The following is a 27,550-nucleotide window of genomic DNA, read 5'->3' as shown; positions in this document are numbered from 1 at the left end:
CAATGTTTCTGTCTCATAAACAGGGCTCTAAATAATTTAACATAAAACAGGAGAGACATCCTTTATGGCCAAGAATTTCAATTTGGGTTTTCATGAAGCTGCCAGCCTTTCTGCTGATTATTCCGATAGGGCCTTGTCTCCTCTTCAATGTATGGAGATTTATTCTGTAGTCATCAGAATCCTTTCAATGTGCAAGCAAAGGGGATTCTTCGGCGCTCTTCATTTAAATGAATCCCCACGTTATTGGAGAGGAGTTTTGTTTTTGCAGAGCGCGGTGGGCAGCGTGGTTGTAACTTTCTTTTACGACCCCTGTCAGTGTGAAAGAAAGAAGGAAGCACTGCAGGGTTGTGGTGTGTGTTTTTTTGTCACGCCTAGTTAGGCAAAGCTTTTTAGGGAGTCTGTCTGCCCACACGCACTCTGATGTCCAGCCAGAGTGGCTGGACCCACGCTGGGCATAGGCTTTCTGAAGGCGTCCCCTGTCTCATGCTGCTATGGATGTATTGATATATTGACACTTTTTTGTGTCAATTGCAAGCTTTAATTACTTTCCAATTACTTTGTTAATGATCTGTCTATGTTAATTACTTTGTAGTTCCTAAAAGCAATATAGTGTGTGTTAGTTCTGGCATTCAGTCAATATGCTGTTGTTGAGGATAGTAAAGTGGTGTTAGTAAAGTGGTAGTAAAGTATTTGCTGCACACTACTGTCTTTCTACCTTTGCATGCATGCAGATTGATGTTGTTCTATAGATATGGTAGAAGGAGTTGTCAAATGTGGTACATATGTGGGTTTCGCAGCTTAAAGTCAGCGCTGCGTGAAATATGGAATCCTTGGAGGATTAGTCATGAATGTTGCAGAACAACTTCCTTACCACAATGCCTTTCAACTTCTCACCACTCTTGTAGGAGTGGGAAAGTTGTTTCTGTTTTCTCCGACAAGGTCCAGTCCTGCAGGCTTCCAGTCTTCACAGTAATCCCCACTATCAGCAGAGCAGAGTAGAGAGAGAGAGAGAGAGAGAGAGAGAGAGCACACAAAGCTGTTAACAGTGGGAGTGAGAGAGAGAGAGAATGAGGGAAAGAGAGAGAAAGAGGGGAAAAGGAAAAGCTATACACTACGTGCCGAATGTGCGTCGGAGCTGAGGGGGCCATTATGTCTCGCTGTTGTCACGCAGGGGCCTCGGATACAAATCTGTTTTCCATTATTTGGAAATGACTCGCTGCAACTCCGTTAGCGTCAGGGGGCTCCCGTATGGGAGTGGAGACGCTAATGTATATTTATCAGGTTAACAGCCGAGAGGTAACATCCCCGCCAGAGCATCACTTCACCTGGAGGAGCCAGAGCTATTGTACATCAATTACCCTACTAATAAGCTGAATGCCATAACAGCAGGCTTTATCTAGAACAAGGGTTTTTTTCCCTCCCTCTCTCTCTTTCTCTCTATCTCTTCTTTTTTTGGTCTATGTGGGAAGAGAGAGGATCATAAGTATTCACGCGGCGTGCCATCTCAGTAGTACTCGGGCTCACCTGGGAAGAGGAGATGTACCGTATGGAATTAATCTGGAGTGCGCCACATGTGGCCGTCTGTATCAACAACCGTGGCCGGCAACGCCTGCGGACTGCCAAAGCACTCCGTCTGACTCAGGGGCAGTGGGGAAGCCAGGCCTCTTTTTTTTTTTTTGCTCACTGGGAAGACTCCGATTGCTCAGATGTTAGTGCGCCACATGGGTGAAGGATAAGCCGCCAGAAAGGTCTGATTAAAGGCAATCAAAGGAGAAGAGGGCTTTTATAGCGGCAAATCACTTATTCAGTGTGTCTCTGTCCCTGCTGTCTGTTTCATCATGGCCTCTGATTTTTTTGCCAGTCTCCTGCATTCATCTGTCCATCTATTTTCTCTTCCTCTCCCGCCCTCTGTCCACACTCCTTTTTTTCTCCTCATTCATCATATCCCGCCATCTCTGCGTCTCACCTGGATGTTTTTCTATTCCATCCCTCTGCCTCACCCTCCTGTCTCTCCCCGTCTGTGTTCTGTAGTCCCGCCGCACATCACCAAGCTGCGCAACGTGACCGCGGTGGAGGGCAGCGCTGCCATGATCGCCTGCAAGGCCGAGGGCGAGCCGCTGCCCGAGATCATCTGGAGGAGAGCCAGCGACGGTCAGACCTTTGCCGATGAGGATGAGGTGACACACACACACACACACACACACACACACACACACACACACACACACACACACACAATGTCCCTCACTGTACTCTCCTCAGTCTCCACACACAGTAATACTGTAATGCCATCAGTGAGGAATGGCCCTCTGGAAGCCTTGTAGCCTGTATGTCGACAGTCAGACCTTTGCCGATGAGGAAGAGGTGACACACACACACACACACACACACAATGTCCCTCACTGTATTCTCCTCAGTCTCCACACACAGTAATACTGTAATGCCATCAGTGAGGAATGGCCCTCTGGAAGCCTTGTAGCCTGTATGTAGTCTGCAGAATATTGGATTTGAATATGTTTTCTTTCCCCATGTCTAGAAAGTGTTGTCTTTGTATCACATTTGAGGTTGAAATGTTTATTCAATGGTAAATGGGCATATAGTTCTACATATTACGTTTGTGAAGAATATTTCAACATCACATTCTGTACAGAGACATAATCTAGAGAGTCAGCAGAAAGTAGCTGTTTCCACTGTGATATTGTCCCATTGAGTATTGATTCCCCAGCGCCTCAATCTATGACTGGGAAAGTTTGTTAAAACTGCTGTGTTGGGGTGTGGGATAGGGATATTTTGTTCGCCTGGCTTCTCTCTCTTTGTTCGGAGTTTCTGTCTGCCACCTGCACTTACTTACAAATTGTGCATTACAACACGCAATACCCACATCACTAAACCATCCAGGCAATTACTTATGGGAATAGGAGGAGTAGTAGTAATCAGTAATAGCATCTACCACAGACCACATGTCTTCAGACCACATGGCTTCTTGTATAATCACTAGCTACAAGCACCTGTACACACGTGCACAAATATACACACAATCTCCACTGAGTACATAAGGGCCTATTCAGACCACAAGTGTGGTGACTGAGTGGTATCTGTTTTCATTTCGAAAATGTTGGGGCATTCACACTGCCTGTTAGACACGCACGTCTGACACACACGCAAACCTGGATCCCTCTCTCTCTCTCTCTCTCTCTCTCTCTCTGTCTCTGTCTCTGTCTGTCTCTCTCTCTTTCTCCGTGTCTCTGTCTCTAACCCCCTCTCCTCCTTCATGTCACTGTCTCTATTTTCTCCTTGAAACACACGATTGAAGAGTGATTCCCATAATACGATGGATACACATGTTGGGATATGGTGATAAGCCAGCCACGCGTCTGCCATAGTAATCATCATTCAAGTCATACACATTCAAAGGAACAATAAGACAAGGTCACACAGGGGCCTGATAGACAGATGCACTCCGCCTGAGAACACCTTATTGTGCATCCGGCCCTTTCCAGCTGCCAAAAGGATGAGATGGAGGAAGGGATGTAATGATGAAAATGATGATTATCTAAATAGCTGTATTTAGGCTATTAGAATGAAGATGTGAGAACCAGATGCATCCAGATAGAGCCATGAACTACACTGATTGTTAGAGTAGTAAGCGGGTATGCACACAATCACTCTCACTCACACACAAACACACATGTAGAGCTCCCCATAGACCCAGCACACACTCAATGGCAGTTAAAGGATGGACTGTTAATGTTTATCCAAGCACAGTCAGTGTTCTCACATTATAATACAATAACACTGGGTAATTATTTATGCACAAAGGCACACACACACACACACGCACACACACACTCACGCAGAGATGAAGTATGGATTGTTTTTGCAGCAGTCTCAGTAGGGCTTGATGACTTTACAAAGAAATTCACAGCTATTCTTTTTTTTGTTGCTAGCAAAATAGAAAAGACACATTAGATATTACTCTTGAATTGGGTTCTCTTTCTATTCCTCTTTTTTCACCACTGTCAGCGTCTCATCAGTTTCTCCTTGAAACGCATGTTTGAAGAGTGGCTCCCATTACACCGAGACAGATAAACACGTCAGTAGTTCTTGACAAATGAGGCCGGTTGCCTTGATAGCGAAGCTCCTGTGGCACCATAAATATCCCACTGTAATTCACATTCAGAGAACATATACAGTATACAGTGCCCACACCATGGGGTACTTTATTATGTATCCACAAACAAAGATGCTGAATGCGATCTAACATACCGTAGATCAATAGTGACATTGGTCATCATTATATTTGCAGGGGTCATATGATGTTCTCAGACCTAAAATATGTTGATGGTATAGTTATTAGTCTAGACCTAAAGTATGTCGATGATATAGTTATTAGTCTAGACCTAAAGTATGTCGATGGTATAGTTATTAGTCTAGATCTAAAGTATGTTGATGGTATAGTGATTAGTCTTGACTTGAAGATGGGACATCAGCCAAAGTGTTTAAGTAAATAGGACATTTTACTGCTGCTGGTGCACTCTAAAGAGTCTTTCCGAATTCATAACAGAACCTTAACGTGCATCTAAATCTCTCCCGATGATGTTTCAAATTCTTACTTTGTGACATCCGAAAAATTCGTTTTAAATGCTCTGTACTGCATAATGCACACAGCCAAACTGCATTGTATATGAAAGTGTGAGGCAAAGGAAGCTCATAGTGGGTAAAGTATCCATGACAAATATCTTATAGATCCACGCCAAATAACACATACCTCAAAAGCGAGGCACGTGTATGTCTTTGGGAGTCCTTTTGTCAATTTCTTAAATGCAAAGCTGTGGAGGAGGCAACAGAATTCAGACACCCACACAAGGACACACACACTCTCACACTCACACAGGCATTTTCATCGTTCGTGGCTTCACAGATACTGTATCTGAAGGCCAAATAGCCTTGCAGTCGTGGCCCATGCATTACCTGTGCACCCACAAAGCGCACACAGGACTACATGAAAGCAGCCTTTGTACCGACGGAGTCTGCCCAGCAGCCAGCCGAATTAAGTGTGTTTTCTGTGTGCGTGGGAGAATGGCGTGTGTGAGATAAGGGCCTTCAGTCGCATCAGTCATGCATCCAAACCTGCACTCCATCATTATGCTTTAGCATAGCGCGGGGGAGAGAGAAGGAGGGAGCGGAGAGAGGAAGTGGAGGGAGTGAGAGAGAGAGGGAGGGAGAGGAGATGTAGAATAGAAGAGGGGGGGTGGGGGGGAGCGAGCGATAGTAGGAGGAAAAGCTGTCAAAGATCGTTAGAATGCCATGAAAGGCTGGTTGTTAAGGCAACAACAATGGCGGCAAATGGAAGTGCTCCATAGAGGTAGGAGAGAGGGAGGTGGAGAGAGGAAGGTGGAGTGAGGGGGACTGCAGAGTCGAGAAGGGAGGGTGGGGGTGGGGGGGCTCCTGACGGAGGATCTTAATGAGCACTTTCAGCCACCCGCTGTCCTGGGAGCGATTAGAAAGGCCTGCATCTCAGGGAGATGGGAGCAACCGCTACAGAGAGAGAGAGAGAGAGAGAGAGAGAGAGAGAGAGTTTATGAGATGGAGAGGGGGGTGCTGAGACTCAATGCTCAATCACTTCATTTTCCACATCACACAGTCCCCATGACTTGGGATGGCTTTTGTGTACTTGGGATGGCTTTTGTGTATGTTTTTATTATTGGGAGAGTGTGTTGGTGTGGATCAGGCTTGCGTAGTCCCAGCCTGCATTATCTCTGCAAATTGGATAGGAAGAGTAGGACAGGCAGAGAGCACTAAACTAGCGTGCGCTCCCAGTATCTCTAATGTGCAGCAGAATCCCTGCTGCTCTTACCAGCCAGACATATGAACGCCGGGTAGTGTTTGGATTTGTCATCAACTCATCACAGCACTAACCAGACTTGCTGGCCAACATTTGTCATTTTCACATTCAATGAACGCTATAGGAGAGTAGCCATCTGCAAGCAGCCGTCCGAACGCAGACGTCTACTCTCCTTTAGCATTCATTGACTGTGGTTTGTGCTGCATTCGTTAATTGACTTGTTAGGCCTTTCCTTCAAAATAGCAGCGACAAGAAGACAGCTAAGATAGGCGAAAAAACACACCCTTCGGAAAATAACCTTTCAAAACACGTTTACAATAATTTGATTTGTCTGTAGAGAAGTTCACCACACTACCATAAAAGAGTCATTCTATTTTGAACATTGTCAGTGGTGTAAAATAGAATTTGTTTTTGACATGACGTCTATGCCCTTTGCATTTGCATTGTAAGACAATTTGGTGCAAACGACTGTCTTGCTCAAAACTGCACCAATTGACATAATTATGCTCTCAAACAACTGTTTAAACAACACAACAACACGTAACATTTATATGGTGCTTTTCTCAACACTAAAAGCGCTTCTTCACAAGGAACGGGGGGGGCTCACTAACCACAACCAATGTGTAGCACCCATAGATATATATAATAAAGGCTAGATGTCTCATCCGCGCTGCTGGCCAATGGAGGTCGACGTCCGCACCTCACGGCCATCTTGCCACAGTCAGCTCACTAGGGTTGCAAAATTCCGGGAATTTTCAAAGTTGGAAACTTTCCATGGGAATTAACGGGAATATACGGAAATTAACAGGAATAAACGGGAATTAATGGGAATAAAATGGGAATTTGTAATATAGTCTATAACAGGAAACTTAAATGTAGTGGACAAAACCCCATCTTGCAGCATAATATTAGTTAAAACAATCTGATTTAATGCAATTTCAGTCAAATTTCTACCTTGCACATACGTCAATCCCATGCACACAGCAATCAGCATAGGCTACTAGACATAAAGGAAACCTATGATGTGTTCATGTGCATGGGGAAAATTCCCAGTGAAAATGTCATCTCATGTGGAATAACTGGTGTGAAACTGGGGGAAGTTTGCAAACAGTTGCCCAGTTATGGGCTTGTCGTCACTTTTGTCCTCATTCAAATGGGTGTACGTCATTTTGCATAAACTGTAATGTGACGATTAATCTGTCTGATTAAGCTTGACAATTTATATATAATTTACATAATCTATAAGGTTTGGTTGGGGTGGTATGTTGTGTCATTATATTTTTATTTGTTTTACCATTTTCTGGGATTCTAACTGAACAAACTGATTGTCAGTCAATGTTCCAACCAATTGGATTTTGTTGTTGAGTGGCGTGGTGTATCTTGGGCAGTTCAGTGGTTTCATTGTTGCTAGCTTAGCACGCTAAACCATAGGCAGAGAATGGGATTCCCGCTAGCATGTTAGCTATCTTTGTATGCTAAGCTAAGTGAAAATACGAACAAACAAATCATATTGCTTATTACGAAACAAAATGTTAATGTCTGTATATGAAACAGTAGGAATTACCAAAAATGTCCAGTTAATTCTCGTAAATTCCCATTTATTTCCATAATTTCCTTTAATTCCATGAAAGTTTCCAATTTGGAATATTTCTAAAATTCCCCAGCTTAACTTCCCATGGAAAGTTTCCGGTAAGTTTCCGGAAATTTACCGGAGATTTTCCGCCCCTTTGCAACCCTACAGCTCACTAACTCATAACATTGTGTTCCAATGGAGCATACTTTTTAAATAACCAAAACTTGCTCAATTTTCTACCGATTTTCAAACGGTTTGGTTTGTTATCATTGTTTGGTTTGTATACTTATGAAAAATTATAACTTAAAATGTTCAAGCATCCAGATTATAGCTACGTTAATAATGTTTGTAAGAAACCAAACTGTTTGTGTACATCCGTCAAGATTTTAGCGAGATAAAAGTATTTGTGTTTGTGCAGATCACTCACCATACATCAGGTACCACAGAGCCCACCAGATAGCTTGCCTGTGACAAGATGGTCGCCGGTGATGCCGTTAGAGACTCCGGCATAAGACATCTAGCCTTTATTATGTGTATCTATGGTAGCACCCACCTCGGTGATGCACGGCAGCCATTATGCGCCAGAATGCTCACTCACCACACACCAGCTTGAGGTGGAGAGTGAGCTAGTGAATGAGCCAGTTACACCGGAGGATGATTAAGGGCCTAGATTGATGAGTCAGGTTGGGAGTTTAGCCAAAGTCCTTTTAGGCAAGTCCCTCCACTCGGCGGCCATATGACAACGCTTTTTGGGCACTCGTTGGGCATCCATTTCGGCAGAAATGCGCGTGCGCAAGGCTTCACGACACCAATCTTGCTCCAGTGGTGAGTTCACAACACATGATTGGCACGATGTATTCACATGTCAACGTTTTGCCGAGGAAGGGGTGGGATATGTGTAGACAACGGCCATATTGGCGTGACAAACTAGCCCCATGCATTTCTATGGAGTATTTTTTGAGTGCTGTGTCTCCACATTAGAAAGTCTCTGGTTTAGCCAAGATGTACTTGGAGGGCCATGGGATCTTTAATGACCACAGTGAGTCAGGACCTCGGTTTGCCGTCTCATCCGAAGGACTTTCCAGAACCTGTTAGCTTTTGGAAATAGACTCTAGGTTGTTTTTGCTCTGGAACATTCCTTTAACTGTTCCTGTCACATTACACATCTGATTATCTGATTAAACACAAGACAATTTGTGTTTCTGGAATGTTACATGTTCTACACTGAAATACCATTGAAAATGCTGTTCCAAGGTTCATGTATTCAAAAATCAATCTCTGGATTGAAAAAATTTTAGCAATATTGTCAACACGTTATCAACACTAATCAATAGCTTTTGTATCCCCCCCCCCCCCCCTCCTCTCTCTCTCTCTCTGTGTGTAGAGCAAACAAACAAACAAAAAAGAAAAAGATGGGCACGTGGAAGTCCGTGGTCGCCATGGGGAGTCCTTGTTGGTCATAGTGGGCGTGTCTCTGGCTGACCTGGGTCGTTTCGACTGTGAAGCAAAGAGCAGAATTGGAGGAAGTCAGAAGAGCATGTACCTGGACATAGAGTGTAAGGACACACACACACACACAAGGACATGTGCACACGTGCATGCATAAGTGTACATTCATATATGCATATACACCTAAAAAGACCTATACCATATCAACATATAAAGCCACAATATTTAAAAGATCGGCAATGTTCAAAACCTAAATCCTGTTCCTTAAATTAACAGCCCACACCCATCTAGCATGGCCTTATGCTCCGTAACCCAGAGCTACCCCCACCTCTGCCTATGAGGGAGTGAGAGTGTGCACCCCCCCTCTCTGCAGAGGTGCCGGGTGTTATCGCTCGCCTGTCACGGGTCGGTGACATTCAGCTAGAGGCCTGTCATGTCACATCTCTCCATGATGATGCCACAGCAGATTAACCAATCACACAGCATGACGCGCATGACATTGGCAGGACTAGGGGAACACGGCTGGGTGTCAGTGTGTGTGTGTGTGTGTGTGTGTGTGTGTGTGTATGTGTGTGTCTGTGGAGAGGACGCTCCGATAGGGCTGCTAATGAACTCAATCATTCAGTCCCAAAGGCACAGATCTGACACCCAACCCAGCCCCAATCTCTCTAATGGTGCTCTGTGTGTGACAGAGAGAGCAGGACAGAGAGAGGGAGAGGTGGAGTGGGATAGAGAGAGATAGATAGATGGAGAGAGAGGTGGAGGGTGAGAAAAAGAGGAGAAATGAAAAGACAAGATGGAAAATGGAGAGAGGAAACAAACAGGCTAATAGATGAATAAATAGATGAAAAAGTGATGCATGCAGATGTAAGAGGCAAAAAAATAGGACACACATACACACACAACTGAAATATACTTTGTCAAGTGGAAGTAGGGCCCTAGCTGGGTGCTCAGTAGCTCTTGGTGTAGAAACACTGTGCAAGAACAGGTCGCCATTGTTTGGACAGCTTTGTGCTAAGCCTCTGGAGGAGGACTCATGCACACACAGAGATAGATTTATACACACACATACTCACACCATGTCAATGTGTTGCCAGAGCATGGCAGTTATCGTGCTATCCTGTAGTTTGCCTGTGTGACCTCTGGGTCAGCTTGGTTTTGCACCATACATGATCCCTCACAGCTGCAGCCAGACAGAAAGCCAGAAACTAAAGGAGGCTAACGCTAATCGTGTTTTTGTAATCGTGTTGCATCTCATTTCTACTTGAATGTAATGAGTCAGTATGCTGACGTAGTTTTGTTTTATGGCGTGTTTATGACTCACTCTTTGTGGTCATACATCACTCTTTTTGTACATTTCCTCGCAGACGCCCCAAAGTTCCAGACCAATCACACCATATTTTACTCGTGGGAGGGAAACCCTGTGAACATCAGCTGTGACGCCATGTCCAACCCGCCGGCCACCATCCTGTGGAGGAGAGAGAAGCTGACCATCCCCAGCGAGGGTACGGGGAACATGCGCGTCCACAGCGCCCCCGGGAGGTCACTACTAGAGGTACCGCTCACCCCCACCCTGACACCTTGAATACATTAAAATTCCGAATTCGATTTTCAAAGTTGCTTTATCATCATAGCTATTAAGATTCAGTGTTGCCAAAGCATAAAGAACAAAACAAAGACTATACCTTTGAGCATATAAATCAACATTGAGCTACGATATAAAAGACATCTGCTCTGCACTGTCACACTCTAGCATTTATCGTAATGTGTTAATTGCTGAAGTTAAATTTAGTCAACTTAAGATATCACTCACACCATCTTGGTAATCCCACTGTGCATTTACATTTACACAGCTCTTTAAGATGTTTGAATGACAGCACTGAACTCCTGCTGTTTCCACACAACTTTAAATGGACTGTCATTGACTATTCCATCTGGACTAACCTTTAAGTTATTGATAAGATAACCTTTCAAAGTAACAGTCTTATCTGTTTAATAATGTGTGCTCCCCCACAGTATTTAAAGTTGTGTGTTTCTGTATATCTCATGAAAGTTTTTAATTGTATTTTTATCGTTCTCTCGTGATGTAGATAAGACAATTGGATTAAATGAATATCAAGAGAATCTCTCTCTTCATCCCTCCCTCCCTCCCTCCCTTTCTCTTGTCCTTGTCTTTCTCTTTTTCTGATTTCATTCCATAACTAAGAAACTGAATAACTACTATTAAAACATTTACGTTGCCAAGCACTGACTGTAACTATTCTTTTCTTCCTCCAATCTACCTGTTGCCCCATCTTACTATCTTGCTTGCTTGTCTAGGTCACTCCCATGTCAGACAGGGATTTTGGCCGGTACAACTGCACAGCGCGCAACAACATTGGAATGCGCTTCCAGGAATTCATCCTGGCCCAGGCTGGTAAGTCAGACACAGTGTCTCTGTGTGTAAAATATCTGGTGTTTGGCTGGTTCAGGATGAGTGCTACCAGAATGGTGTGTCGATTAGAACACAGGAATGAGTCCAGGAATTACTTACTTCTCAATTTTGATCTTTATTGCCATTTGCTTCTTTCCTTGTTGTTTGCTTTCTCAATGTTGGTTTTACAATCGATGCATAATGCTGGTATCTACAATCAAACAAAGCCAGCTTTACTGATACAGATCATTATAATAATAATACTGTACATTCACATAACCACAAAGGAAATCTCTAACCAAGTGAAACATTTAACAGTTATCAAATTAATGTCAATACAAAATGATTAAATAAACGTACAAAGTCATAGACGCAGCAAACGTAAGCAGTCAGCACAAAGAGAGACACACACTGGTGAGGTTGATTGGTAATTATGTGGAGGAGGTGGAGGAAGCTTCAGGAAGTGAGCGTGTCTCCCAGTAGAGTGACAGGAAAGTGACTGGGATTTCCAACCCAACACTGTGTGTGTGTGTGTGTGTGTGTGTGTGTGTGTGTGTGTGTGTGTGTGTGTGTATAACTGACTAGACAGGGTGTGGTATTGTTTGAATTAACCACACTACATGTAGGCTGGATGTCTGACTCCCTGTGTATCCTGTAGGACTGTAAGAATGAGAACTAAGAATGGAAACATAGTTTCATTCTCTCACATACTCTCACACAATCTCACATCACACACTCATAGCCATATGGCAAGGATCACACTTACATTATCTAAATCTTTTCACACCCTCTCTCTCACTCGCGCGCACACACACACACACACACACACACACACACACACACACACACACGGAGGGAGGACACTATGTGGGCTGTGTGTGCCGTTGTTCCACTCGAGGCAGCGCTGTGCTCAGGCTGCGCCGCTAATGGGACTGATGTCTCCGGAGCGCTGCCCGCTGGTGTGCTGAGGCGGGCTAAACAAGGTCAAGCTCCCCAGGGAGAGATGGACACACGAGCCACAGGCAGGGGACCGCCACCTCCCAGCACACACAGCACCTCCACACAGGAGGAGAGGAGGAGAGGAGAGGAGAGGAGAGGAGGGAGAGGAGGAGGAGAGGGAGGACATTGTCTCTTTTACTTGTCTTTCCTTCTCTCTCTGGCTGTCTGTCTCCTTTGTACTTGGCCTTCCCTCCCTCTCCCTCTTTCTTTCTAGCGCTTTCTGTCTTTCTCTGAGTCTATTTCTCTCTCTCTCTTTCTATCACTCTGCCAGTGCTATCCATTCTCTTCTCTCTCACTCCCTCTGTTGTCGCTGGCTCCTCATTCTCTCTGTTGCTCCTTTTCTCTCCCTCTACGTCTCTCCACCATCTCTTACTCTTTTTCTCCTACCTTCTCCTCTCTTTCTCTCTTTATCTCTCACTCACTCCCTCCACCCGTCCCTCCTCTGTTTCTATCAAACTGGATTTTATTAAAGCAGGCATTTGCTATTCTGCACAAGCTCTCCACTCTCTCTCTCTCTCTCTCTCTCTCTCTCTCTCTCTCTCTCTCTCTCTCTCTCTCTCTCTCTCTCTCTCTCTCTCTCTCCCTTATTATCTCAACCCCTCCTGTGTTCCTCCCTCCCTCTTCCTCTCCCCCTCGCTCCTTCTCTCCCTCGCTCTCCGTCTCCTCTGGCACAGCTAATGAGAGTGGGCAGGGAGATCCAGGTGGAGATTGGGGACCGCTGGATTGATAGCAGAGCGGTGCTCCGTCTCTGCCGGACTCCATCTCTCCCTCTTTCCATCCCTCTCTCCATCCCTCCTTCTGGTCCAGCCAAAAAGTCCTCCTCCCTCTCCCTCTCTCTCTCCCTCTATCTTTCTCTCTTTCCCTTTTTATTTCTCTTTCTTTCTCTCTATCTCCCTCTCTTTCCACTTCTCTCTCCCTCTTCCTCTCTTTCTCTCTCTCCCTCTCTCTCTCTCTCTTCCTTTCTCTCTCGCTGTGCAGACGCCCTCTCCGTGCTGCACCTGGAGCCCTGTAATACAGCAGCGGCTCTCGGCAGAGGGATTAGGGCGATAAGCAGCGGATAGGCAAACATTTATTCAGTCATTTGAAATGCATGATAATCTCTACGATGCACAAAATACCTGAAGTGAACGCTACACTTTTCAAATGGAATTGAATGTGGTAGTTAAAGCACGAGAGAGAGGGAGAGAGAGAGAGAGGGAGAGAGAGAGAAAAGCATACAGCTTTTGAAAGAGGGTGTGGAATACTAAGGAGTTAATGATCCAGTGGCAGGAGGAGTCGGTATGAGAGAAATGCTAGTGCTGATTTAGTGTTTGTGTTGTTGTTACATTAACTGTGTATTAGTGTGTGTTGGTGTGTGTGTGTGTGTGTGTGTGTGTGTGTGTGTGTGTGTGTGTGTGTGTGTGTGTGTGTGTGTGTTGGTGGGTGTTTGCAGGTGTGTCTTCCAGCCTACTATATGATTTTATCTGCAAAGCACTGTTGGATGGAGTAGTCCGTGGTTTGTGTGTGCATGCGTGTGTGTGTGTGTAGGTGTGTGTGTGTGTCACACGTTTTCCCGGAAAATGTTGAGCGTGAGCAATGTTGGATGGTAAGTGACAGTGATAATGCATTCCTCTCCTCCATATTCATCTCTAGTGGTTTAGAACGGATGCCTTTCATTCACTCACACCCTCTCGACTCTCTATTGTGTGATATGAGACGTCACAGAGTCAATCATTCTCTCCTGTTGCAGATGTGCCCTCAAACCCCTACTCTGTGCGACTGAGCGGAGTGGCCCAGCGTGTTGCCACGGTGACGTTTGTGAAGCCCGACTCTCACGGCGGTGTCCCCATAGACCATTACCTGGTGAAGTACAAGGACGCCGGCTCACAAGACTGGAAGGCCGTCAAGTCACAAGGAACACAGAGTAAGTTCTCCTTCAGCATCATTAGAAGTCCCTTACAGCAAAATCATTAGAATTAAAGCTAAATGTAATGTTATGTAACTCTAAATCTAAATGTAAATGTTGGCCCATCCTGAAATTTAGTATACATTGATATGTATGCTGCTAATAATGCAGTGCACATAAATGGAGTAGGTATAGGTAAGGTGTAGGTCAAATAAACAGAGGTTCACATAAGGTTTCCACAGTAATTAATACAGGGGAAGGTGCCAAATGTGGCAATGTTAGATCTCTGCTACACTCTGGGGGCATGAACATCGGGGCTTGTGAACATGCCCTCAGAGTGCAGCACTGTAGCTGCCTGACTGCTCTAGATGTTGACTGCAGCAACTCGAGCTAGGTAGAACCGATTGTTTTCATTTTTTTTTTGGGGGGGGGGGGGGAGCACCAGGGGTTAAAAAGGGGTCATCATTTCCACCGGCAGAGCCCTCATCTGCTCGCAGCTCCGCCATTGCTGTGGGCCGCAGCGGGTGACGAGCAGAAACAGTGGGCGCGCTGGCACACGCGGCGTTCGTCAGCACAGTGCTGACGGCTGCCACCTCGCGCTGCGCCAGCGTCTGGTGTCATTTCGTCTGGTCAGGGGAAGTGCCATTATTGAGCTGTCAGCATCTCCTGGCAATTAAGCGTCTGAGCCACACTTTAACAGTTTACTGGGCACAGATAACTCGGTGACACCGTGGACGGCAATGGTGGCTTGGGATGTCTCCACACACACACACACACACACACACACACACACACACACACACACACACACACACACACACACACACCAATCTATACATAGACAGCTTAAACAGTTGGATAATTATAGGAAGACTGCATGGTAGTCTTTATAGGGATGTATAGTCTTTTAAAGATTAGCAACAAAGGTTTATTACATGTATCGACACCCCACTGTTTTCACCCTACATCTCACTGGGGTCAAACATGTGCTTCAGAGCCCTATGTACTGGTCCGTGGTTTATTGCCAAAGAGGTGAAACCCATAACATGTGCTGATGAGCCATTAGGCACATACATACACAAGCCCTATATATGCCAGGGAGTCTGGTGAACCACATGGAAAATGCCAATGACCTTCATGGGGAGAAGTGTTTGATCTTCACAGAGTAATATTGCCACACAGATACAGGCGCACACACACACACACACACACACACACACACACACACACACACACACACACACACACACACACACACACACATACATTCAGTCCACAGGAGACCTCAGACCTTGAGATGGTACGGTTCCCTGCGGGGGTCAAAAATAGAGGAGTCCAGTGATGTGAGATCTTGAACAGCCGTGGCACAGTCAGATTACGCTCTCCCACAAGATCACAAATTGATTTTTTCTTCCACAACAGCCAGAAGGGCCGGGTGTGATGTTCAAACTTCAAAAGAAACTTAAAGGACAAATCGGACAGCAAGATAAGCTAGCCTACCACTGCTCAGAGCTAATATCCATAATTCTGAAGTAAGTTAGTTTGGAGGCCATGGGCTAGATTGAGGAAAGTGATGTCCATCTTCAATCATATGCCTCCTTCAATCTCTCTCTCTCCCCTCCTCACTTTCTCTTCCCTCTACGCCTCTGACGCTTTCTCTCTGCCTGTCTCTCTCCATCTCTACCTCTCTCCATCTCTACCTCTCTCCATCTCTCTCTATACCCCTCTCCCCCCATCTCTCTCTCTCTCTCTCTCTCTCTCTCTCTCTCCTCACAGCGCTAGTGCTTCTCTCCAACCTCGAGCCCAACACCACATATGAGGTGCACGTCGCAGCAGTAAACGGAAAAGGTCAGGGCGAGTTCAGCCGCACAGAGAGCTTTCAGACGTTGCCCATACGTGAGTATCCTCTCCTTTTGCCCTACTACTGACCGTACACTGTAGCGCTGCGCGCTTTGAACAACAGAGTGTCCACTTCATGGTTGAAAGTGTTCAGTAAGCTTTCTGAGTTTTATGTCAGACCCTATATGCTGTGTGGTTTGTTTATGGGACCTAGAGTAGAGACCTATACTTCCAACGTATATATTTCTATGTCTACATGTGTGCCGTGTGACCAAGTGATGGTAACGGCCTGTTTTAACTCCTAAAGGAGAGCCGAGCCCCCCGTCGGTGAACGGGCAGCGAGGGGTGGGAAAGGCCTACAGGCTGGGCCTGATCAAACAGGACGACGGGGGCATGCCCATTCTGGAGTACATCGTCAAATACAAAACAGTGAGTCTCTCACACACACACACACACACACACACACACACAAGCACACACACACACACACACACACACACACACACACACACACACACACACACACACACACACAAACACACCTCCTGGATATATTAAAAAACAACATTCCAGCTCTTCATTGAAATTAATTGGGCTGAAACTGCCCCTGTTGAACAATACATAAGCTGCTTTGGCATACAAGGTTTTTGATGAACTCAGTGATCCTCCTCTGAAGGAACTGATCCTCTTCAGCTTTAGCATGCATGCCAGATTGTGTTTGTTTGTTGGAGGTGGTGTGTTTTGTAGTGGTCAAGGTCCAGCAGTTGTGAAAAGTCTTTTGAGGTAGTCAGGTCATTCTCAGGTAGCTAATTAGCAGGCTGGTCTAGGCAGGCAGGTTCCGATGGTGCTGGTGCTGGTTGTAGTGGTGGTGGAGGTGGTTTGCTGCGCAGGATCAGAGTGATACACACACTAATGAATGCTGAGCAAGGATGGAGGTGATGAGGAGGCGCAGAGAGAAAATGGGAGACGCTCATGCTTGTAGACAGACAGAGAAGGTGTGGGCGCTGACATGTATAATCACCTATGCAAAAATACAGACCCTTTCTTGTTGAAGTATTCGCTGCATTCAGGACACCCCCCCCCCCCCCCCCACACACACACACACACACACACTCAGACACACACATATAGAGAGAATCGATGCATAAATGCATAAATAAGTTCATACACAATGAGCGTGGTGCCTTTAATTCATTGGTGGAGGCTGTGCAGATTTCTTTTTTGTGTGTTTGATTTCCTCCTCTTCTCCATGGTGGCCTGTTGTGCCAGAGCTGGAGACGTGTGCGAGGCATCATAAATATGAGCGCTTTGAAGTGCCAAGATTATCTGCAGCCGAGCCCGAGAAGGTGATTTTCATATCGGCGCTCGGCAGCGCCGCGCCACTAACAGGAAAGTGGTGATCGAGTTTTCAGACACTCTCTTCCTCTCTTCATCTCTTTCTCGCTCTTTCTCTTGCTCTTGCTCTATCTAACTCTATCTCCCTTTTTTTCTTTCCCTCTTTCTATTTCTCTGTGTGTCTCTATTTCATTCTTTCGTTCCTTCGTCTTGTTTATCTTGATATGAAGTTTTTGGTGCAAGTGTGTGTGTGTGTGTGCATGTGTGTGTTTGTGTGTGTTTGTGTGTGTGCATGCATTGGTGTGTGTGTGTGTGTGTGTGTGTGTGTGTGTGTGTGTGTGTGTGTGTGTGTGTGTGTGTGTGTCTGTGTTTATGTGTGTGTGTTTATGTATCTGTCTATGTGTAAATGGAGCTTAGCTTCGAGCCTGGAGCTGTCGGCTCTTGGCCAATTAGCCTGGTGAAGTTTTCATGTAGCGTGTGAGGCTCAGCTATACTGTCAGTTCCTTGTCACAGTCCATAAGCCTTTAACAAACCCCACAGTCTGTCATCATTAAACCAATACTATGCTTACCTGTCGACAGACTTTTTGCCCAGGGATGACTTTTTTCAATGTCTGGCGCAATTTCTACATTTCAGGGGCGTCTCTGCGCCACGGTGTCTTCTCCCCTGCAGCAGTGCAGGTGTGACAGTTTTACCTGTCTGTGCCAGCAGACTCTGCTCTGATGCTGCTCAGTCTGCAGCGCAGTGCAGTGACATGGAAACGAGACGGGTGCCAACTGCTTCAGTTGCACCAAACGGGCACAGCGTTCAGTGTCACCGCTTAACCTCGTCCAGTCTCCTCAGAGTTCCCTTCACAGTGCTCTTGGGTGTCTGGCCTAGCGAGGTCTTGCGTGGGCTGTGCGGAGCAGCGCTCATCTCAACACTGGCCGATGGATGTCCTCTCGCTGGCCTGTCTGTGGACTGCGTTTCTTTTCTTCTCCTCCGCCGGGCTCCTCTCTCGCTCCCTCTTTCTTCTCCCCCTGCTTTGATGTGCTGGCAGGCAGGGGCACGGGAGGTGAGGCTGGGGAGAATGGAGATGGCACAGTCAGAGCACAGAGCCTCTGGAATGGCATCATGTGTGTGTGTGTGTGTGGGGGGGGGGTTATAGGAAGCATTCAGCCTTTAAACAGCTGTGGTGGCGTGCAAACGTCTGCATATGAGAAGAGGAGCTGTGCGTTTCTGTGTGTGTGTGTGTGTGTGTGTGTGTCTAGGATTCCTTAACTGTAGTGGGGAAGTTATTTATTATTATCTTTTTTATATCCTCTGTGCCCAGCGGAAGGATTTGTGAATTCGCACAAGCAGGCATGCACAAGCACACATGCATACACAAACACAGAAAAAAACACACACACACACACACACACAAACACAAGAAGAACTACAGACACTGTGGGCAGTGTGTGTACGTGTGTGTGTGTGTGTGTGTGTGTGTGTGTATGTGCATGTGTGTGTGTGCGTGTGTGTACGTGTGCGTGTGTGTGTGTGTGTGTGTGTGTGTGTGTGTGTGTGTGTGTGTGTGTGTGCGTGTGTGGCTCTGTGTTGCAGAGGAAGACGGAAAAGTTTGTGGATTAGAGAGAGAGAGCTCTGGCTCGCTGTGAAATGAAAAGAAGAACAGATGGGTGCTCAGATCTGTCGCTTTCATCTCCAGTTTCATCATTCATTCGCTCTCATTCCTCCTCTCTGTCTCCCTTGCTCACCTCTCTCCCAGTCTCATTTGCTCTCCCAATACCATTCTTAATAATATATCTGAAAGAAGACCGGAGTAGGTAAACACCTTCCATTCTTTTGAAGCTTCTGTAGTTTTCATTGAAGGGATGTTGCCTATGGGTAATGGCCTATTTAGATGTTCAGTTCAGACAATCAGAGGTGTGCTTTTAGTTTATAATAAGTAATGACACACAGTAACAGGATTTGAAAACATTTATCAAATAACCTGTGAAAAGGAACACTCCCAAAGGTCTCAATGTGATGAGAGGGGTATAAGTGGTAATACACATAGGTAAAGATACTCTATCTTTTCCAGGCTCTGCTCTTAATTTATGTGGATAATGGTTAGCATGCGCTATGTAGTATGCAGAGAATCCTCCATTATTCTTCACATGCTTCATGGTTTATATCTGATGCCTGCCTGACCACTGCTCATGCCATGTTGAGCAGGCTGTGGTTCACTTCTCTGTACTTTGAAACTGTGAGTCCAGTTATAGCCCACCTCCATCCAAGATACACCTGCTGTTTTATCTGCTGTTAAACCAGACAGTCTACTTGGTTTCAATAATTTAGTGCACAGGCTGATAGTACAAACAGTTACCATCACAGAAATTCTGTTCTGATACACAACACCAAACCGATTCAATAAATGATATGACCTAAAAATGTGTTTTCTTGCTGAAATACCAATGCAAATGTATTGTGTCATTTCATTGTTGGACATGTAGCTGTTAGGAGAGACCTTGAAACTCTGCTGCTCTACTGAAATTTCATGCTGAAGGCCATAATCCATAAAGCCAACACAGAAATGCTCACTACAACTGGCTCATAGTAGGGAAGAGGCCTTGGCGTGTCTTTTTAACACAACACCAAGCTGTTACTGCTGACACTGCTTCTGAATTTCTCTATACCACATATTATTCACTGGTAGTAGTAGGTAAGTGTGTGTGTGTGTGTGTGTGTGTGTGTGTGTGTGTGTGTGTGTGTGTGTGTGTGTGTGTACTGTACGTACGTGTGTACGTACGTGTGTGTGTGTGTATGTGTGTGTATCTGTGTGTGTGTGCGTGCATGTTTGTGTGTATCAGGTCTTGTCAGAGTTAATGTTGAGAGAGTGTAATGCCACTAAATATGTCTTACACCAAGGATGTCACTGTGTTTGCATTAGAGTGAGAGTGTGTTTATCTCTGTATGTATGTGTGTGTTCTTTGCGTGCCTCTAAAGCCCTGCGCATCTGTCACGTGTGTGTGTGTGTGTGCACAGGACAGAGAGGAGCAGTGGATGACCAAACTGGTCCCCGGCGTCAACGACTTTGTGCTGCTGCAGCCTCTCCAGTGGAACACCCAGTACGAGGTGGAGATCACAGCCCGTAACATCAAGGGCCTGTCCGAGCCCACCACTATCCACTTCTCCATGCCTCAGAAACCCGACATCACAGGTACACGCACATCCGTCTCACACACACACACACACACACACACACACACACACAGACACATTTTGTACTCCCACATCCACTGTGTGTGTTTTATCTATCATAGTTTTTTTGTAATGCACAGTATGTGAATTACAGTATGAACACACTTGGTGCTTTAAACTCCTATCCAGGGTCTTAATTGAACAATAAGAGTATATGCATATACAAACAACAATATTCTTATGTACAGTACATGAACGTCAGCTTTACACATATAATGGCACTCATAGAATGCACATACTAGCATATGTTCAGACACCCACCTTCTCTTCTGAGACTGTTTATGTTCAGGGTTATTGAGTTAGTTGTTTTCTGAGTTAGTTGTTTTAATGTATTTAAGTGTCAATACAATGGAGAATATGCTGTTAGCACGCCAAAGACAGCAACAAGAAAGTTTCAAAATTGTCACTGGTCAGACGCTGTATGGTTAATCTATCAAAAATGTATAATCCTTGCACTATGTGGTTACTGGAGCACAAATCACATTCAAGCAGAAAAGGCAAAGGAAATGTGTTTGTACTGTCATCAAGAGCAGAGCAGAGACTGAAAATGCGCTTTTGCTTTTTATTGCCGCTTCTCAAATGGAAAGCATGTGTGCTTGTGTGCTTTTCAAACGAGGTCAGTCGATTGTCTGTGCTACCTCATTATCTTGGTGTGGCAGGAGACAGATCTCTAGAGACAGACAGCTTTTCATTTTCAACTCAACTAAAAAGAAGACTGTAGCTACAGCCTTTGTTAAGCTCAGAAATTACACCTAAATTACATCCACTTAATCTGCTGCGGCAGTGAAAAACAAACATGTTATCAGTGTAGGCGTATTTCCTTTAGAAAAATGTCATCCTTGAGACTTTTATTAATAAAAAAAACACTAATGCACACTAATACAGGCATCCACAAACCCTGTCCATTCATACATGTACAAATTGTGTGTTCAAAATATTTTTCCTCTAAAGCTTTTATAAGCGGCACTGATGTTGCTGAGATAAAAGTTTGACTAAATCAATGTATGTAACAGTGGCTCAGTTGGACATACTACAGGTCCCTCTTTGTGGCACTCGGGGTTGGTAATGAGGCTCAGCCTTTCAGAGGGCAGCTAGTGGACCCGCAGAACTGGAAGGGCACAAGGGTACGCTGGGAAAAATGCCACCCATCTCAGACTCCTGGCACTTGGTATTTCAGTGCAGCTCACATAGTACACGTGACAAAGGCATGACATGTGTGAGAGTCAAAGAGACAAAGACAGAGACAGACAGAGTGAGAGAGAGAGGGAGGGAGAGAGAGAGAGAGAGAGAGAGGGAGAGAGAGAGGGAGAGAGGGAGAGAGAGATGGAAAGAGAGACTGTTTTTGTGTATTACTGCACTCAAGTGGTTCTGATTCACACTGTTAATCAGGTGCCATTTTGTATATTCTCTCCCACCTCCTCTCTTCCTCTCCCCGTCCACCTCCTCCATCCATCCATCCTTCCATCTACCCATTCCTCTCTTCATCCTCCACTCCCACCCTCTGTGCTCTTATTTATAATTCCATTGTGCTGCATCTCCTCCGTGTCTCTCCCCAAACAATCCTGTTTTCCCATTCACTCCTGATGCATAATGCATTGCATTCTGGGCCACATCACAAATCGCCGGCCTTTTTTTTTTTGTTTGTTTCGTTTTCATTTTGTTTTGTGCTCAACTGCCACTAAACCCCCTTTTTTTTCTCCTCACTTATCAACTCCCCCGGACTGAAATGTCACTGATTGCAACATCTCACGGGCGCCTCTTTTCAATTTGCTCCACTGCTTTCACACCCTGTAACCTCATTTCTCCAACCCGCGCCTCTATGGGCTTCTCAATGGCTCATTCCTAATGTACTCCATCTAACATGTACAAAAACACATAATTATCATCGGCACTTGCAATTTGTCGCCCCATCTCTGTGTAAATCCCAAACAAACAACTGCTTGTCCTTGTTGTTGTGCTTGTTTGCTTACTCCTTCGCCATTGTGATCATTTGTGTAAACCCACCCACCACCACCCCGCTTCTCTCGCTTCTCTCCTCGTGACTGGAACGCTGCGTGTGTTCGTCGGCTGCTGTTTTTGTGCGCTTTGGCTTCCATTCATTTATCACTCTGTTCCACACGCCACCCCCGACCCCACGCTGTGCTCACCCACACCCCCCCCCCCCCTCTCCCCTTCCCCCCTCCCTCCCCCACCTCATTGCAGATCAGTGTTGTGAGCCCCCCCCCAGCGGAAGCGGAGGCCCCCGCCAGCATCTGGCCCCGGCCGCGTCCTTCATCGGAGTCGCCCTGTCACTCGCCCTGCATTTGTCTCTGTGTTGATGTCACCTCATCCCCCACCACAACAACCACCCCTTCGCCCCCTCCCCACCTACTCCACTCACTCACACGCACTCCGCCTAACAGCCCACCACCGCCACCTCCCCACACTTGGACTAAGACAGAGCCACTGGACCGGGGATTGTACCTGTCCACCACCACACACCCCCCCCCCCCCCCCCTCCTCTTTAATGCTTTCCCCGTGTGGGCTTTGCCTCCTGGGAGCCCCCCTCCCTGACTCTTGGCCTGGCTGTCTGGTTGGGTTGCAGCTATCTGTCTCCCTCGGGCTGATCTCTATCTGTAATGACTGAGCCTTGGCATCCATGACCTGAAATCTCCTGTTTTTTTTTTTTTTTTTATTCTTGTGTGTGTTGCTCCTCATCCTCTCTGTGACTCTGCCTGCTCTGTCTGAATCTCCCTGCTCTCCCCAAACCCCCGCTCCAGCGTATCACTCTGCCGGCGCAAGCAGCCGTGGCATTAAGCTACGCTTCAGAGACGCCCCGTGCAGCTTAAGGTCGCAGGAGCACCAAAGCGAGTGTGCACTCTCTCTCTCTCTCTCTCTCTCTCTCTCTCTCTCTCTCTCTCTCTCTCTCTCTCTCTCTCTCTCCTTCTCTCTCTTGTTCCCTCGCTCCCCTTCAGCGCCCGCGGCGCGGCGTCAACAACAGAGTCTAAACAACAACAGAGACGAGCGTGCCATCACTGGTGGATTGTCAGTTCTTGCTGCGTCTCCTCTGTTATTTATTTAGCCGTCTGCTTCGTCGAGTTGGAACTCCCCTTGTCACAACCGTCACCCTTCATGCAAGGATCAACTTCCTTTCCATGCCTGTCGACAGACGGCGCTGGACTCCAACCAAGGCCATAGAGGAGGCCGCTGCACGTCTTACAGCGGCTGCGCTAGTTCTTGTTAGCGTTTGCTACTTGGCAGACAATGGCAGTAGCAGCACCAACGCCTTCCTGCTGAGACTCCCAGCTCAGTCCTCATTAATCGCAGTCGACTTGGTACTGAGGACGGCCATCAAAGGAAAATAAGAAAAAAGGACCTACCTGTGCCTCACCTAGCTGTTGCGTGAACTGTGCTTCAGTCCCCATGTTAGAATATGTGGTGTGATTTGTTGGGAATGCCTTTTTTCACAGTGCTGCCATTGGTTTTGTTTGTTTTGAGAGATCATTAGGCAGCATCCTTGCTAGGTGAAATCAAGCCTGTACTTCAAAAAACTAGCATCATGTTTTGACACTCATAGATATAACAGCCCAGTCTCAAGACATTTTGATGGACACTTGGGTTATTTTGTTGCACTGACTTAGGATTTTGATGTTATCTATGAAATTGTATGTCACCAGAATCATTTCATGCGAAGACACATCCAAGAGTAACACAGATACACAAACAACTGCTTACCACAGTTTCATATGTCACACAGTAAACAGAACAAGTCTCAAGTCATTTTCACTTCCTCCCTGCTTGATTATTTTAGGTGAGAACTTTTTCCACACACTTAAAGAAGTGAGAGCATACTGCTGCATATGGGATCGAACAACATCAGAATTAATGAACTTATTTATTGTCGAAAGCTGGATCAATGGTTCTTTAGTGTCCACAAAAAAATATGTGCAGCATATAAAACTGTGAGTGTGTGGTGTCATTTTATTTCTGTTGTTATTGTTGTTGTTCCTGCTGCCTGAAAGCCTAAGGGGATGTTCAGCATTTCAATCCAAAGGGCAATCAAGTTCTCAGTATGGAGAACCATTACAGACAGGAGAAAAGAAACATATTGTAGATGTCACTGCGCTGTATGCATTGCAGAAATAAACAGGCTTTTTTGTGAGATGGCTGCTGAGTCGAGCTGACATTCACAATTACTGTGCATTGTGCTGTGTTGCTGCATGTCTCTGCTGCAAGGGAACTGAGCTCAGTTTATTTGCACTCTAGTTAGGCCATAGCAACATTTATAGTATTTACAACTATGACTGGGTTCTACAGTATAGATTGCCAACTATTGCATGAGTGAGTTTGTGAGTTTTTCCCACATAATGCCAACAGACTATAAAATGAAGGATTTCCTCAAAGTTGTAATTTGTTCTGCATAATGTACCTAATTCAAACCTTAATGTGATCCATAAGTAAAGTATGGATCTCTCTGGTTGTTGAAAGACCCCAAACTATACAACTTGCATGAGGGATTTTTGCTCAAGGACTACCATGTCCAAGTCAGTCCCGTTTTTCTCTCCACTAGCCCAGCTCTCATTGAGATTGGAAAGGTTCTTTGCTGACTGTTTCCGTCGGGAGAGCTTGAGCAAATGAAATGGGCTTGTGGTTTTATTGCCAGCCATTACACCTGATCACACCGCTCATAAATAAGGCTTTCTTTTCCAGCACACAGAAGTACAGTAAATAAACTGAAACAGGGACCTGTGCACTCATTTATCTTAAAGCCACAGATAAACATCATAAATCACTCTGGCTGTAGACCTCGTACCACTGTAAAAGGTCTGAGCTGCACACGGGTGGGCATGGGGAATGGAGCCGAAGATGTGGCAGCATTCAAGATGATTCGTCTATGAATGAGTTTATATCAGAGTTTGTTCTCCATGATAATGGAGAATTCTACAGAATGCCCCCCCCCATCCCCCCATTTCTTTAGGGAATGTCAACTGATCAGCTAATGGCACGCTTGTGTTGTTTGTGTTATGTTGGTGTACAAATTGAGGCTTATTGAATTTCAAAAGGAAAACCGGATTAGGTAGTTAGTTAGGCGACTGCTAAATACTTTATTTGGGTGTCGATTGCACAATGATGAAAGCTGGTATAGATCTGTGGTCTCCCTTCAGCTTTCTGCAAGACTGCACCCAAATCCATGATTCCCTCACAAAAGCACAGATGGCCAGCTCTCTCTCTCTCTCTCTCTGTCTCTCTCTCTCTCTTTCACTTTCACTCTCTCTCTCTCTCTCAACGACATTTCTCCAATGGGTGACGTCCATCTTCTAGGCAATCAGACAGTTAATCGCCTAATGGCCGGAGGGTCACTCCTGCTCGGAGAGCGTGCTGCCTTAATGGGTGCCCGGGTCTTTAAAGCCTCGTTACCGAGGCATGGCTCATTGGTGTCCTCAGAGTGGGCAGGGGCAGTGGTGGCAGTGAAGGTAACCCCGCGAGCCAAGGACCCGAGCAATGCCCCCTGCAGAACTGCAGTGCCTCAAATGACTCCGTCACTCTGGAGAGGACACAGTGTTTTTGTCTTGTGAGGTCAGTGGGTTTCGAGTGGTACTCCGTGCCAGACAGATCAGCCATGTCAAAGACAGCCACAAAAAGCCACATCGAGACCAACTGGCAACAGGGTGGACTTGCATAACGGTTGCATCATGGCAGGCAAGAGGACAATGTCAGCCATCAAGTTAAAAAAAAACAAAGCTTTTGTCCTCACTGATGTTATGTTTATTGTGTCCTTTGGTTTGTGTTGCTCATTATATTTTTGGCAGTTTTCTTTTCAGCCCTGGAATTTTGTAGGGTTAACAGTGACGGCAAATTTGTGTGGTGCCCCATCAAATTCTCTCTGTTGAAACATCCTAACCCTGTTAACAACCCATTAGTGTGTACAACTGCAGAAAAAGCCTCATAGAAAATAACAAGGCAACCTTTAAAAGTCAGGATGAAGGACACATTAAGGCCACACGCTGGGAGGCATTTGAGGAAAGTTAAAGCAACCCTAACTTCCTTACGACTCCTATCTTCATGAAAGGAGAACACAACCAGCCTATGATCAAAGCTGAGACATTTTCTTCATCACAAAGTGGCTTTAAAGGAGAACCATGGGGGAAAAAAACCTCACATTCCCCTCCAAAACCATCCCAGTTTTGTTTCGGAGCGACATGGTCGTTAGGCAAATGCCCATGATTATCAGCCTCATTAGGCTGTCAATCTCCAGCTGTGTTTCCCGCCCACAGGCCCCCTCGAAGCCCAGGCATGATCAATCCATCCCGGGTTACGGGTTACGGTGGCCCATTCCTCTGGACTCAATCACGCACCCTGGACGTAATTAATTGAGTGCGCTGAACCCAGATGTGGACGAATCATGCCCACTCGTGGAAGTTCGGGGATAAGTAATATTAACGAGATGCTAAATTGAGCCTTTAATGATGACATAAATCAACAACAAATGACTCGAAGGAACCGGAGGAGACAGCGTTCCTCAGTACGTTCTCAGCCAAGGAGCGGAATGGGAGAGTGTGGTCACAACAGGCCATCACTCATCGGTGGCGTGGGGGACGGTGATGTCTGTCGCACAACAGAAGCAATACCCGCTTCATTATTTCTGAAGAGCGCTTCGGGAAGCCTTTGGCGCGCACATGCTACCCCGGCTCGGCAATTTGTTTTTGAGCCGAACAATCCTATTTGTGCGCAGGACAAAAACGGAAGTCATTTCACCTCGCCTCTGTCAAGAGCGCCTCGGTAATGCTCTCTATCCGCCATCCCTCGCTCTCTCCATCTCTGGCGCTCTCTTTCTCTCTCCTTTCTGTCACGTATAAATTATGTTCACAGAGCACTGAGTCTGATTGCTGATTCTGACTGATTTGCCAGTAAATTGGCAAGCGCTGTTGTATGTTACGTAGCCCACACTTTGTCTCTCAGCGTCACTCTGTGCCTCCAATTTAACACAGCCCCACTCTTTCTTGCTTGCAT

At 45.9% G+C, this 27,550-nt stretch overlaps 1 protein-coding gene and 1 long non-coding RNA gene across 5 annotated transcripts in view; one reads left to right on the top strand and one right to left on the bottom strand.

Moving 5' to 3' along the window:
• ncam2 (neural cell adhesion molecule 2) overlaps nucleotides 1–27,550 on the top strand; it is a 152,806-nt gene that overhangs the window by 116,149 nt on the left and 9,107 nt on the right. For 3 of the 4 annotated variants that reach the window (XM_042084236.1, XM_042084235.1, XM_042084237.1), the window contains exons 8-15: nucleotides 2,032–2,177; nucleotides 8,803–8,974; nucleotides 10,235–10,422; nucleotides 11,187–11,283; nucleotides 14,009–14,182; nucleotides 15,941–16,060; nucleotides 16,311–16,432; nucleotides 20,345–20,519. In XM_042084236.1, the coding sequence (XP_041940170.1) occupies nucleotides 2,032–2,177; nucleotides 8,803–8,974; nucleotides 10,235–10,422; nucleotides 11,187–11,283; nucleotides 14,009–14,182; nucleotides 15,941–16,060; nucleotides 16,311–16,432; nucleotides 20,345–20,519 (1,194 nt within the window). Of the gene's footprint in view, nucleotides 1–2,031; nucleotides 2,178–8,802; nucleotides 8,975–10,234; nucleotides 10,423–11,186; nucleotides 11,284–14,008; nucleotides 14,183–15,940; nucleotides 16,061–16,310; nucleotides 16,433–20,344; nucleotides 20,520–22,762; nucleotides 24,702–27,550 lie in introns of those variants that run through there. The other variant, XM_042084238.1, reaches the window with a different exon arrangement.
• On the bottom strand, nucleotides 8,734–11,778 carry LOC121703197. Its single transcript, XR_006029545.1, has 3 exons — nucleotides 11,641–11,778; nucleotides 11,401–11,491; nucleotides 8,734–8,915 (listed from the first exon to the last, which is right to left on the bottom strand). It is a non-coding gene; the product is annotated as an uncharacterized LOC121703197 (long non-coding RNA).

The sequence above is a fragment of the Alosa sapidissima genome, chromosome 2 (genome assembly GCF_018492685.1).
Source record: "Alosa sapidissima isolate fAloSap1 chromosome 2, fAloSap1.pri, whole genome shotgun sequence".
Classification (NCBI taxonomy): Eukaryota; Metazoa; Chordata; class Actinopteri; order Clupeiformes; family Clupeidae; genus Alosa; species Alosa sapidissima.
The sequence above is the reverse complement of the archived record's forward strand: the minus strand, read 5'-3'. Positions and strand labels throughout refer to the sequence as shown.